The 12,259-nt window shown below is 44.7% G+C and overlaps 1 protein-coding gene across 2 annotated transcripts in view; it reads right to left on the reverse strand.

The window, feature by feature from the left end:
* The window catches only part of SLC38A2 (solute carrier family 38 member 2), a 13,602-nt gene extending 8,481 nt beyond the window's left edge, over positions 1 to 5,121 (reverse strand). For both annotated transcript variants that reach the window (XM_057366167.1, XM_057366166.1), the window contains exons 1-6: positions 5,003 to 5,121; positions 4,665 to 4,746; positions 4,424 to 4,539; positions 1,513 to 1,586; positions 1,320 to 1,412; positions 1,043 to 1,124 (exon numbers count right to left, since the gene is read on the reverse strand). In XM_057366167.1, the coding sequence (XP_057222150.1) occupies positions 1,043 to 1,124; positions 1,320 to 1,412; positions 1,513 to 1,586; positions 4,424 to 4,539; positions 4,665 to 4,746; positions 5,003 to 5,121 (566 nt within the window). The remainder of the gene's footprint in view (positions 1 to 1,042; positions 1,125 to 1,319; positions 1,413 to 1,512; positions 1,587 to 4,423; positions 4,540 to 4,664; positions 4,747 to 5,002) is intronic.
* Between the last annotated feature and the right edge of the window lie 7,138 nt (positions 5,122 to 12,259).

The raw sequence follows: 12,259 nt of genomic DNA on the forward strand, positions 1-12,259 counted from the left end.
CAGATGGCTACCAGTGTAGATATAACAATATCTATCAGCAAGCTGTATGAACATCACCAAATGGCTTGAACCCCTTGGGGAACATAGGCAGAAAAATGCCTACCTTCTGAACTCAGGCTTAGGTGTAAGTTGGAGTCTTGAGCTGCTCAGCCCTCTCAAGACTGGGACACTTCAGGACAAGGCACAGAAGTACAACTCTGAAGAGTGAGATTTATAGCACTTAACTCTATCCATCTGAACTCAGGCATCTTGTTTTTACACACCCTCTCAATACAGCGTGATATGATCAACTGTTCTTTGGAGATGTGCAAAATGTGTCTAAGGCGGCTGCACTGAACTGATTACTACAGATCAACCTTCCTCACAKATTATACAATGACCAGAGTAATGAATTAAAAATCATCATAACTTTCAGAGGGTATGGTTAGATAAAAAGAATCCTATTCAAGGCACCACTTTTTAAAGCCAAGCAAGAAAACCACTCCAGGACAAGATGGCAAGGCACGTACCACTCTTGGTCTTGGGCGTATTAACTGTGGTTTAGGTCAGTGTTCAGTCTCTGCATTTTTTTTGAGAGTTGTTCCTTAAAACATTCATTGCGTAACTGCACCATAGTCTTATATTTAATCACCTCCCATAAAATTAATGCTAGAAAACCAAATTATTCAGACCAGACCAGTTTGTATGCAGTAAGAAAATAAACAAAAAACCAAAACAAAACAAAAAAACCAACCACGATCACATTTATCTTTCCTTATCAAGTGTATGTACTTACTAGTACATACATTAACACTTACCTGATGTTCTTTACAGAACAGTTTTCTGCAATGTGATGCAATACCTGTGTTTTTCTACCCTTTTCCCAGGTCAGGCTGGAGCTAAATGAGGTGAAGCACTCAGGGGAAGGGAAAACTTACTGTATCTCTGTCTGAATAAGAAGCTACCCTACGGTGTACCGAACGTGGTCTTCATATAAAAATATATACAGTCTCCGTATTTGTTTCTCCTAATAGTTTCTCTGATGAGGAGTTCTAACACCTACCCTGTGGTCTCTTCGATGTTCATAAATGTCTTGATGACCAATGGTAACTCATATTTCACTATGAAGAGGTAGCTTGACATAGCTGTAGGTGAATAACATCATAGATCATTACAAATACAGAATATGCCACACGATGCAAGAATCACATAACATGTTTCATAACTTCACTTGAACACAAGCAGTTAATGAACACATGTTGTGTGACAAATAAGTCTCCAAGAATAAGCAGGGAACAATAACTATTGACAGTACAGACATTTTAAGATCTTGTCCTCACCTCCAATGTTCTGCATTGTAATTGATCCAGAAGCAGCAAGTTTTCCAGCCATACCAAAAGCCTTCATTCCCAACTGTTCATACAACAAAGATCCTACAAGAAAACAGAATAAATATCCCATTGGAAGGGTGTGTTTCACAAAGATACCATAAAAACTAATATTACATRTTTGTAAAAGTGTAATTTGCCTTACCTCCTTCATTGGCAGTCTTCAAWAGAAGATGCACTGAATACAAAGAAAATATTGAGACAAAGAGCAGAAGTATCCTGGAGAGAGAAAAACATGCCAATTTGTAATAGTCATAAATGCCTTATTGTAACCCTATTAAATAAAGATGTATCAAACATGAACATTATCCATATAAAAATATTATATGGGAAAAAATGTAGATGCTAAGCTCAATTAAAAGCACTCTGAAAACACAATTAATGTTGTGTTTAGAAAGGATTTTATACTAAATTGCATTTCAAAGGCATACAAAGAAATTCKAATGTAGGCTTGAACAATGATTCGATTCAGTGTAAAGTGGCATAAGCATCTCCAAGTGTCAGGCTATTATAATTGGCTACATTTGATATAACTTAACAAAGTATCAATTGGAATGTGAGCCSGTTAATGGTCGGGGGCTTGCTATCTTAGTAAAAAYATGTGYTTCCCCGGTCTCCTTATCCCTGTTCAACAGTGTGTCATGCACCTATTGAACACATAGTTGAGGCTAACTACAGCTGAAGTGAAGATTATCTCTTGGTCTTAAAAGAAATCAGCTTTTCAGTTTAAACCTGTATTATCTCTTTTTTTTAATGTAACGATGAAACTGCTGAAGCCTTAAAAGAACTGACTGAAAATTCAGGCTCATTGAGGACTGTGTTTTCAACTGGAAGTAGGCATCTATTGTTATTTTAAAAAAAAATTCTTTCCTCAAAAATTAACTCTTCAGGTGTGCTTACATGGGAATCGCTAGTGGCTTGTTTATCTTCCCCACAGCTTTTACAGGCAATGCATATTACTTCCAGAAGCACATTTGCATCACCTAAAATTCGGATCTCTCAACAACAAATCTCTCCCACAACAAATGCACTTCCTGGAGTGGCACGCTAGGGGAGACTTCTTGGCTGCTAGAGAACACAGTGGAAAATTACAATGCATTAAAAAAGAACCCTGGTCTTTCTTATACCAATATAAGCAATTTGCTTTATAGGAAACCTGAGAATCAGCATATAAAGAACGGCTCAAAAAGGGCAAACTTAATTTCTCAGAGCACATTTCCTTTTGTGTCATTTTTAACGYTGGTGAAGTTAGTAAATGCAGCACAAAGAACTAAAACAAGAAGATCTGAGAAGCTTCACAGATATGTATAGGAAATTTCTGTTACTGTGCCAATTCAACACTAACACCAAATGAACCTTTCTATTTCTAAGAGGTAGAGATTAACCAGGATTTGGCTCAGCCACCAACTAGAAACAGCGCAGCTGAGATGTGCCAGGGTTACGCTACTTTAAAACAGCACACACCTTGGACCTCTCAGTCCTAATCTGGAATGGCTGCCTACAGTATTGACAATAWCAATCAGCAAACTCATCTTCAAGCTCACTCTGTTTCTAGCTGCTGACACAAGTGACAAGTCACAGCACTGACACATGTGACTCCACAGTCTTCGAAGAACTTATTGCCTTAATCAACTGCATCTGGATCTGAATCTGTAACCTAGTTATTAAAGGACGCCTGTAATGCCCTCAGTGTCATCATAAATTCCTCAGTATCATCTGTGATGAACTGCTTTCCTGCCTCAGAACTATACAATCTACACTACGTTTTGAAGGGTAACAAGCTAGTTTGTCTTTGAAACAGCACTAATACAAATAAATTGCAATGCAGTATSTGGAAATAAAAGGCAACTGAATTGCCACAGCATCCGGTTGTTAAAATTGACAGTTTAGAACATTTTTTCCTCTGAAAGAAGGACCATCCAAGACTTTTCAAATAGCTAACCTTAAATTCTCTTTATTCCTCTCCTCAAAGACTTTCTAATATGCAATACAGTGATTATCTCACATGTGCTGCAGAACACCTTTAGAGTATGAAACTGACGTTTATAGGTGAAGTATGTCTTCTAGATTCAGGCTAAGTYATTCATTCAGTTTAGGAACACCTAAGCAGTGACAATCTTAGTAAAAGATTAACAATCACCATATACTAAAAATCRTTTAGATTAGAACTTAATACTTTGCTAGCTTCCTCAGGAAACCTGAGCATCACCATGATACACTGTGAAACATCTGCAAGTAAATCTGACCTACTTTCTGGAAATCTGGCAGCAGAGTCAGGGAAATTTTGAACTAAACATTACTCTTCACATGTTCTTGAATATTCAGCACATTCATCTGTTTCCAGGATAAAAACACAAAGTTCCTTTAAACATATCCATGGATACTCATTTGCAGTCAAGTCACTGATCTTACATGTCGTGTGACCTGAACTGCCTCCAATACATGAAAAATGTAGTTTCCCAGGATTTAAAAGCACTGCACATAACTGTTTCCATATGTCATTTCCAATTACATTATTGTAGTGCTGTCTTACACCTCAAAGCTTTTGCCAATGTAGACATGTCAATAAAAATACAGGGGTTACTCTAYATCCCTCCCTTGCAGGCAGACAGAAATTTTTATAGGTGTGACTGAAAGAAATTCCCTGAATTGAGTAAAAACACAGCAATAAAATGGACTTCTTTATTGGTTAAGTTCATTATAACCCTGTAGGCACAGTGACGCCAGCTGAGGAAAGAGAGACCACATCCCTGATCGGGACTTCAATAATGGGACTTTCAGGGGAAGTCTATCAGTTATTCATAGAGAAGCTACAGCTAAGTCAAGTAAAATCCACTCTAAAATGTTTCTGAGGTTCGCAGAACTTGCAATGAACCCGTTTAATTTTTGCAAGTCCTTCTGAATCTATCACAATCTTTAAAGCGAGCCATAAATCCTAAAACTGCATCACCATGAAATGGGTGGGTTTTTTCTAGGGGTCACATTCTTACACCAAGTATTTTTCCATTATTAATTACATAGAAAGATTTTTTTTTAATGAACCAAAAGATACTTACACAAAAAGAGCAATTCCAGTGTTAGCCATGGCAAAAGAAAGACCAAGGATGCCACTACCCACAATAGCATTGCTCAGATTAAATACTGACATTCCAAAGGAAGTAGTACCCGGATGCTGAGGAAAGGGAGATAGGTAATAATTAATAGAAAGTTACTACTCATCTCAGAATTAAAACAAATATGTATTTGGCAACACGTTTTTGTTTGTTTCYTTGTTTATTTGGAAAGCTGGGTACTTACATACTGAGTTTCGTATTTCTTCTTTCCAAGATTGGAGTCGAGCAAGAAATTTTGGTTTTCTGGATCAATATCCGCATAGTGGCTGCAAAACAACATTGCATCATTAGTGACTCTCACGGGCAACTTGCCGATCAGCATTTCCAATCCATTTCAAAGGGAAAAGAGAAAACCCTTGGCAYAGCCCCGAAAGAACCACCCCACCTGCCACCGTGCCTGCGCCCGTCGCCGCCCGCAGCGATCGCCGCGTTTCCGTACGGACTGGACTGCCGACAGACGCGCGGCACCGTGGCGACCCCACCGTGGCACCCCGCGACTCCGGGGCGGCGGAGCCCCCTCACCTCTTCATGGCGGCCGGCTTGGTGGGGTAGGGGTAGCTGAAGTCGTTGCTGTTGGAGCTGTAGCTGCTGCTGTCCTCGTCGGGCGAGATGTTGAACTTGCCCATCTCGGCGCTGCTCATGCTGGCGGGGCCGGGGTCGCGCTCGTCGGCGGCCGCTCTTTTGTCCTTGCCCGCGGGACTCGCCGCGCCTGCGGAGGGGGCGGGAGGCGACGTCAGTGCCGCAGCGGGCGCGCGGCCGTCACGTGGCCCCGCGGCCCCCGCCCGCCGCCGCCGCCGAGTGGAAAAGTACCAGGAACGCGGGGCGGGGGGCGCGCGGACAAAGGTGAGACCGCGCGGGGCGGGGGCGCGCGGCTGCCACCAACACCGCCACCAACACTGCCACCAACACCGCCACCAACACCGCCCGGCCGGCACCGCACCGAGACGCGGCACCGCACCGAGACAGCGGCACCGCCACGCCGCACTCCCCCCCCTCCCCCCTCACGCCTCCCCGCCCCGATAGCGGAGCGCAGACTGATGCAACACCGATGGGCGATTGTCACATCAGCTGCCGGAGCCTCCCGGCCGGCGGCTGTRCTTCCCCGCGTTTGCCTCCCTCCTCACCGCCGGCGACACCGACAAGGGAAAACCGCGAAACGGTCGCGGGACTGCRTCGCGCCGCAGTCGCTTTGCGGGCTTGCCGCCTTTCCGGGATGCAGCGGCGGCGCGTCCCTAAGCGCGTCTCGGCGGAGCCCGGCAGGGTCTTGGCGACAAGCCGGGGCGCTGCCGCCGGACAAAGGCGCGAAGGACGAGCCGCGCTCAGTCCGAAAAGTCGCCCCGTTCCTCTTGGCGGCCCGGTAACAGCCAGCCCCTGCCGTACCTTCTGCGCAAAAACTTGAAAGCGAGGGTTTCTCCCGAAGCCTCGGAATAAAGAGATGCTCTTGTCTCTTCTGCTACTTCTTGCAAGGGAAAAAAAAAACCCTTAACTATAAAATGTCAGGGAAAACAAGCCCCTAGATAAATAAAGGTAGAAAAAAATACACGTAAAAAAAGCCAGCGGTATCAAAAAGAAAGAAAATAACGCGTCTGTGTCTCTCCGGCGTCGCTCCCCGGTCTGGCGGCCCCCACGGGGCACCGCCGCTCTTCAGGCAGGAATGTGGGCGCGTCATCGCAAGGGGCGCGGCGCCCGCCCCTGCCGCGCCGCCCCCCTCCTGCCCGAGTGACCCCCTGCTGTCGCCCGGGCRGGGGGGGGAATTCGGGGAAGGGGGGCGTCCCCGACTGGAGGGTGGGAGCGGGTCACTGGCGTGCCCCCGGCGGGGGTCGGGAGCGGGGCCGCCAGCACGTGAGCCGAGCTCTCCGGTGTTTACATTGGGGCACTGGGTTACACGGCGGGGACAGGACGCTGCGGTGCTTGTCAAGAGCGCTCTGAGAGGTGCTTCTCCCGGCCCGGTGCAGCATCCGCAGCGTGACTGCAGCACCGGGAGGCTGCTGCTTCACCCAGGATCTTTGCACCTCGCGCTTGCCTGGCTCTAGTGGCTCCCAGTAGCTGGGTGTGTGGCAGGGGACCGGGGGGCCCGCCGCCCCACAGTAGCCCCTCGCTGTAGTCACTCGCTATTTTTAACACCCGCAGCAGCGCAGGTGCAAGCCCGGGCACAGGGGGCAGCCGACAGACTCCCCTAACCTTTCCTTCGGGAACTGAACCGGAATGACGGACTACCCTTAGTGATGTGATTCACTATAAAACCCGCTGTAGGGAAGGGGGGGAAACAGAACCTCTTGCTTCCTTTTGCTTAGGTAACCGAGGGCTTTGCTGCTCGGTCCTCCGTGGAAGTGGGTGGCGGGGCTTTGTTGCCCTCCGCAGCGTCATACACGCACGGTTCAAGGCCACAGCTGCGGAGGAGGCTTGGCAGGGGTAGCGGGGGCCCATTTGCTATCTCTAGAGGGACAGGGTRGTTGCAAAGCAGCGCCCCGAACTTCTGCCCTCGTGGCAGCAGCGCACTCCCACGTCGGCCTGCTGCTGCCCGCCTCGAGTGTGGCGGATGCCCTGCCACCGAGTCGTTCGGCCCCTCTGTATTATCGCCCTCCCTCTCCCTTCTTCCGAAGCATCGAAAGCCCGTGAAGGGTGCGAGGGGCGGCTGCCTGTCTGCTGCCCCGGGGCCGTGGCCGCCGCAGGGACACGGGAGCAGGTCACACCGTCGAGGGACAGCGATTCCCTAAGCACCGTCCCCGCTCCTGGGCGCACTGCAACGCCCGCAGCTCCGAGGCGGACAACGAGGCTCCCCAGGGCTAAAACAGGCGGGAGGACGATGACTCCACACCGCGACTGTCGCCGCAGCAAGCGARCGGGAATCCTCCGGGCGGCGCGAGGCGGCGGCAGGCGACCGCCACCGTCGCCGAAGGTTCTGGACCGCCCCCGCCACCGGGGGGATGGGGGATGGGAGGGGAAGCTGGGAAGGGGCGGGGACCGGCCAGGGCACGCGCAGCAGATGCAGGAGCCGAAAATTTTCCATCTCTGCAATCGTCCCCCCGCCCCCATTCGGCGGGGCACGTCACGCGCCCCCCGCAGCCAAGGCGGGGCGGCACCGGGCGGGATGCGCTGCGGCGCCTTCCCCGCGCAGCCCCGGGGCGCAGAGGGGCGGTGGCGGCGCACCTGCTTCCGCGGGAGCGCCCCTTGCAGTGACCCCGCCGTTCGGCTCGGGCCGTTCTGGGCTGGAGCTGGCTCCGGCCCTGCGCGCTCGCCGGCGCACGGCGCCCGCCTTTACCCCGTYTGCGGACGCGGCGGAGCGCGACTTGGGGTGCCTGTGACCGTGAGGAGTGCTAAAGTCGCCCCAGGAGTGCCAGTCCGTGGCACTCTCAAAATCGGGCAGTTTGCAAAGGCTTTCGCAGCCTGACGGGTTAAGGCGAAAGGCTGCGCCGCTCCCCTTCGCAGAGCAATCACAGCGATATGTAAATAAGCGCTACTGCGGGGAAGGCGCGGCACACGCATTTTCCAGTGGGAATGGTGAATGCCTGGTTCCTTTCTCTGTCGATCCTATTCTTCGGGTGTCAGCAGTTCTGCGAAATTCCAATGTACATGACAGGGGTCAAGGTGACCTGTTTGTTGTGGGTTTTGCCAGTATAGCAACAGACGTGATGACGTATTCTTAACGTTTTTGGGATTGTATCATCCATTTCAAGGCAAACAAACAGATTTGGTGCATGGTTAAGTGTCCCACATACAGCCATCTTTATAGACGTGATCTGGTTGTCGTGGACAGTACAGCTTTTTTAAAATTTTAAACCAGATTTTTTAGCAAAATAAAAGTTTTGCTCTGCAAATGCACGATTTTTTTTCCCCCCTAGAACTATTCTCCTTTTATAAAGAAAACGGTGATGAGGCTTTGTTGCTCATTTATGAGAAGAAAGATTGGTAAAAGGCATCCATGAAGAAAAACTGCTGGTTTTCTAATGGCCGCATTATTGGAACTCTGCAACATGTGAGCGCAATCTGCACTACTCCAGAATATTGAGTTTTTAAAATTTTACCCATGCAGTCTGTTTGCTGGTTCAAATGATCTGCTTTTTCAAGTGGTTTTAAGTAATGCCTCACTGATTGAATTATAATTTTCCTGACTTTGTAATTGCCAAGAATGTCCTTGGCAAAACATACATAGAATGTGTTTCATCCAATTTTGAAATGTATTTTGTAATCGGAATAATAAAAGTTAATATTCATCAGTTCCTCCCACCATAGTTTCAACGATTCATTTGTTTTCATTGTCATGGTTTTCTATCTTCCTTTTTTTTCCTTTCCTTTGTTTTCTTTCTCCTTATCCCTAAGTCACCCTCATTTTCATACCTTCCATTTGTTTGTTTTTTATTTTGTTCTTTTGTGTGCCATTACACATTGGAAGCTTCCTTACAAAGTTTGAGCATTTAAGATAGTTAAGAATGAATGAATTTTTAACTTTTAATCTGGAGATTCTGTTCCTGCTTTATGTTTTAAGGCTGTTGTAAAAGAAACTATAAGTTAGTTGTTAGTCAGGTATTGTAAAAATGGAGTTGTGTTCAGTGACACAGGTAGAAATTAACTAGTTTATTACACAGGGCGGTGATGGGTGTTTTGTAGCTGAAGAATGATCTGCTGTGTGCTTCTAAATGTCAGTTTGCAGCAGAGAGATGTCTGTAGATTYGCACCGCACTGTAACATCACTTGTCATTTTTCATCCTGTGAAATCTGATTAGTTGTTTTTATATTAGAAAAAAGAAGTAGCTTGCAAGTGTCCATGTTTTTTCTTTGCTCATGTTTTAGCAAATAAAAGGCCTTTATATGGTAGGTTCTTTTTTCTTTTTCTTATTTCTTTCTAGATATATAAATAAATCTTGAGAGATACCATAAAACTATCTGTAGCACACACCCTGTAGAGTCATTTATGTTTATGGTATGCAYGGAAAAGTTATGTGTGCAGTAATACTGTGAAAGTCAAGTCCATTCATATGGTTTTTAGATGATACTTCYTAAATTGCCTAAAGGATATCTAATGAAATATGTAATATGTCAATGCACCCTGTACTAATAGCTATGTAACACTCATTTTGTCAGTGCCTAGTATGAATAATATAAAAATCCCAACAGAGTAGSGATCTGCATTGTGTGAAATCCTCAGCACTGCCAAGAGTCTGGGGAAGGATGGTRAAGGAGAACAGTAACAGAGACCTGAGAGCTGTATTGTGCCCTGAGTGGAACATCTGCACTACTGTCTACATGACATACACAGTCTGTCATGAGGARGGGCTGGAAGTATGGGTGAGTGGGGAAAACGAGGATTCATAGCTTTGCTGCATGGACTCAGTGGTCCACAAAGATGCAGGCGGGGCTAATGGGTTCCTCCATCCTTCCAGCCAGTTTGGTTCATGATTCTTACCTCACATGGACTGCCTGTGGCATGCAATTAATAAAATTATAGGTTTTGATTATATGCTTTCTTAAACAAAACGTCCACTGAAGCCAAGAGGTATTACGAGTGCATAAGGAATGCAGGATTGCATATCCTGCCTCTTGGGCTTTGTGATGGTGCGTTGGAGTTACATATTAAACTTGGTTTAAGCCTTAATTTTTTCCCTCTGTGTTTATCCTAGCCTAGTTTCAGTTTTGCAATATGAAAACAACAAAATCACTATGTTAAGAATATAAGCAGCAGTATTCTTTCAAAAAAAGGTACCCTTACTACAATTATAATTTGGATTTAAGTCAAAAATAGGGAGAGATTCTGAGTTTTAAAACCATCTGATTATGCTGTTATACGACAATAAACTCAAAACAGTGATATCTGCATGAGATATGTAGTACTAGTCATCTGYAAGAAATTGTCAGCCTTAAATGGACATTGCCAGCTGCTACAAAAATAATTTTTACTTTATATTTTTAACTCTGTAACATTTTTAGGGGTTTTAAAAATAGCATTTCTCCATTAATCTTGATTCATCTTTTCCACTCAACGAATTCCAATGTTTTTTTCCTGTGTGAAATTTACATAAGTTTTTTAAATTGTGGTGGGTGTTTTTGTTTGCGTGGGTTTTTTGTTTTGTTTTGTTTTTGTTTTGGGTTTTTTTTTGTATAGTACAATCTAGAAAAGCTGTGGAAATGGTATTTGTTAATTAACTGAAACTCTTGTCATTTTCTGTAAGCTTTTCCACATATTTTTGTGTAGATTCTTGCAGGAATAAAAGCTACTATTTTTGTTCTTTTGCCATTTGCTGGTGGCAGAGTACAATTTAAGATATGCACTTGGATTCCCAGAGATGTTATTGCCATAATTACAGCAGTCTGTGCATTAGTATMCCTTATTATATTGGCAGATCTTTGAGGAGGACATTGTTTGTCAACCAAATAATGCTTCACATCTTTGAAAAGTCACTTGTATTTTTGTGGCTGCCTTAAAAATAGTGTAAGTTTAAGAAATTGTCTGGGCAGGCTGCTATGCAAGAGCTGTATGCAGAAGGGAATAAAACTGGAATAATTGTGTTGTTATGAAGAGGTTTCTGTGCTTTACCAGTTAGAATAAGTGTGTATGCACTGATAGGGCCAAGAAAAAGGCCAGTTAGGGCAGGAGCTCAACAAGCACTGTATTTTGATGGATATCAAAGCCCCAGTAAACTGAGAAAATCAGCTCCTCACTTTGTATTTCTTGTAAAAAATACCATGAAACAGGTGGCAATAAAAACATATTACAAGTGGATCTCCATTCTGTGAATTCATGTGTGTAAGTTACCATGCATTAACCTTGTTTTGGTAAAACTGCTGCTATTCCTGAACATCTTGGGGACTGGATCCTACTTTGTGGTAGACAATCATTGCCTCCTGAGCTTAAAATTCTGCTTTTTATCTCKAGTGCATAAAGCACAAGAATAGCTATTTACAGTGTCACAGTAAGTCCCTAAAATCTGATACTTTGTCAGTGGCCATGCAGTTGTATGTTYGAACAAATTGATGTTTGGGATTTACTGAAGCAAAGATTGTAATAATGTGTTTGTATTTCATAATATCTGGTACTCATCTGTATGAAATTGTTGAAGCACTTTTGAACCCATGTTTGATATTTATCATAAGSAGTGACAAAGCTTGCTTATGCATTTACAAAAACTTCTTCCATTTGTTAATTTTTTCCCCAGACCTTTTCCTTWTCAATCCATTTGAGATTCCCATGTTTTGCACAGTAAGAACTGGGTTTTATACACCTTCGTTGTACATTTTATGGTTGTCTTTCTTGAAGCCRAAGAGTCCTATTCAATCTGATAGAAAATGCAATATCTTCAGCTCCCCTGGATTCCTGTAGTACAGAAAAGGAAGATTGTTTGAGATGATATAGGGGCTTTAAGATGTTATAGGGGCCTTCTCCTTTGATAGAGAATGAAATTTAGACCTGGAGTCTCTCATAAAATGGCATTAAGCAGATTTTACCTTGACTTTTATTGCGGTTGTTCTGTTTTCATGCTGATGTGTGTTCATCTGCATGTTTGGAGGGAGGACTTTTCCCTTRTCTTTTACACTGAGTGTTTGCTGAAGGTCTGAGTATTCTAAGTTGGCTGGTTTCCATGAGTAGAAAATCTGTAGCCATTTATTTCTAATTTTTGAAAGATGGCTTTTAGTTGTAAATAATTATGAGTGAAATTTGTAAACTCATTGCTTGTGGGAAGAAAAATCACTCCCCTACCTTGGTATGTACAGTTTTTGGTGAACAAAATGGACATCTTTAATTTAGTCAGAGAAATCTTAATGGATGGATCAATTCCTAGCAAA

This window comes from Malurus melanocephalus, unplaced genomic scaffold, assembly GCF_030028575.1.
Source record: "Malurus melanocephalus ecotype Western Australia unplaced genomic scaffold, MMel_1.1 scaffold_60, whole genome shotgun sequence".
In the NCBI taxonomy this organism is placed as follows: domain Eukaryota; kingdom Metazoa; phylum Chordata; class Aves; order Passeriformes; family Maluridae; genus Malurus; species Malurus melanocephalus.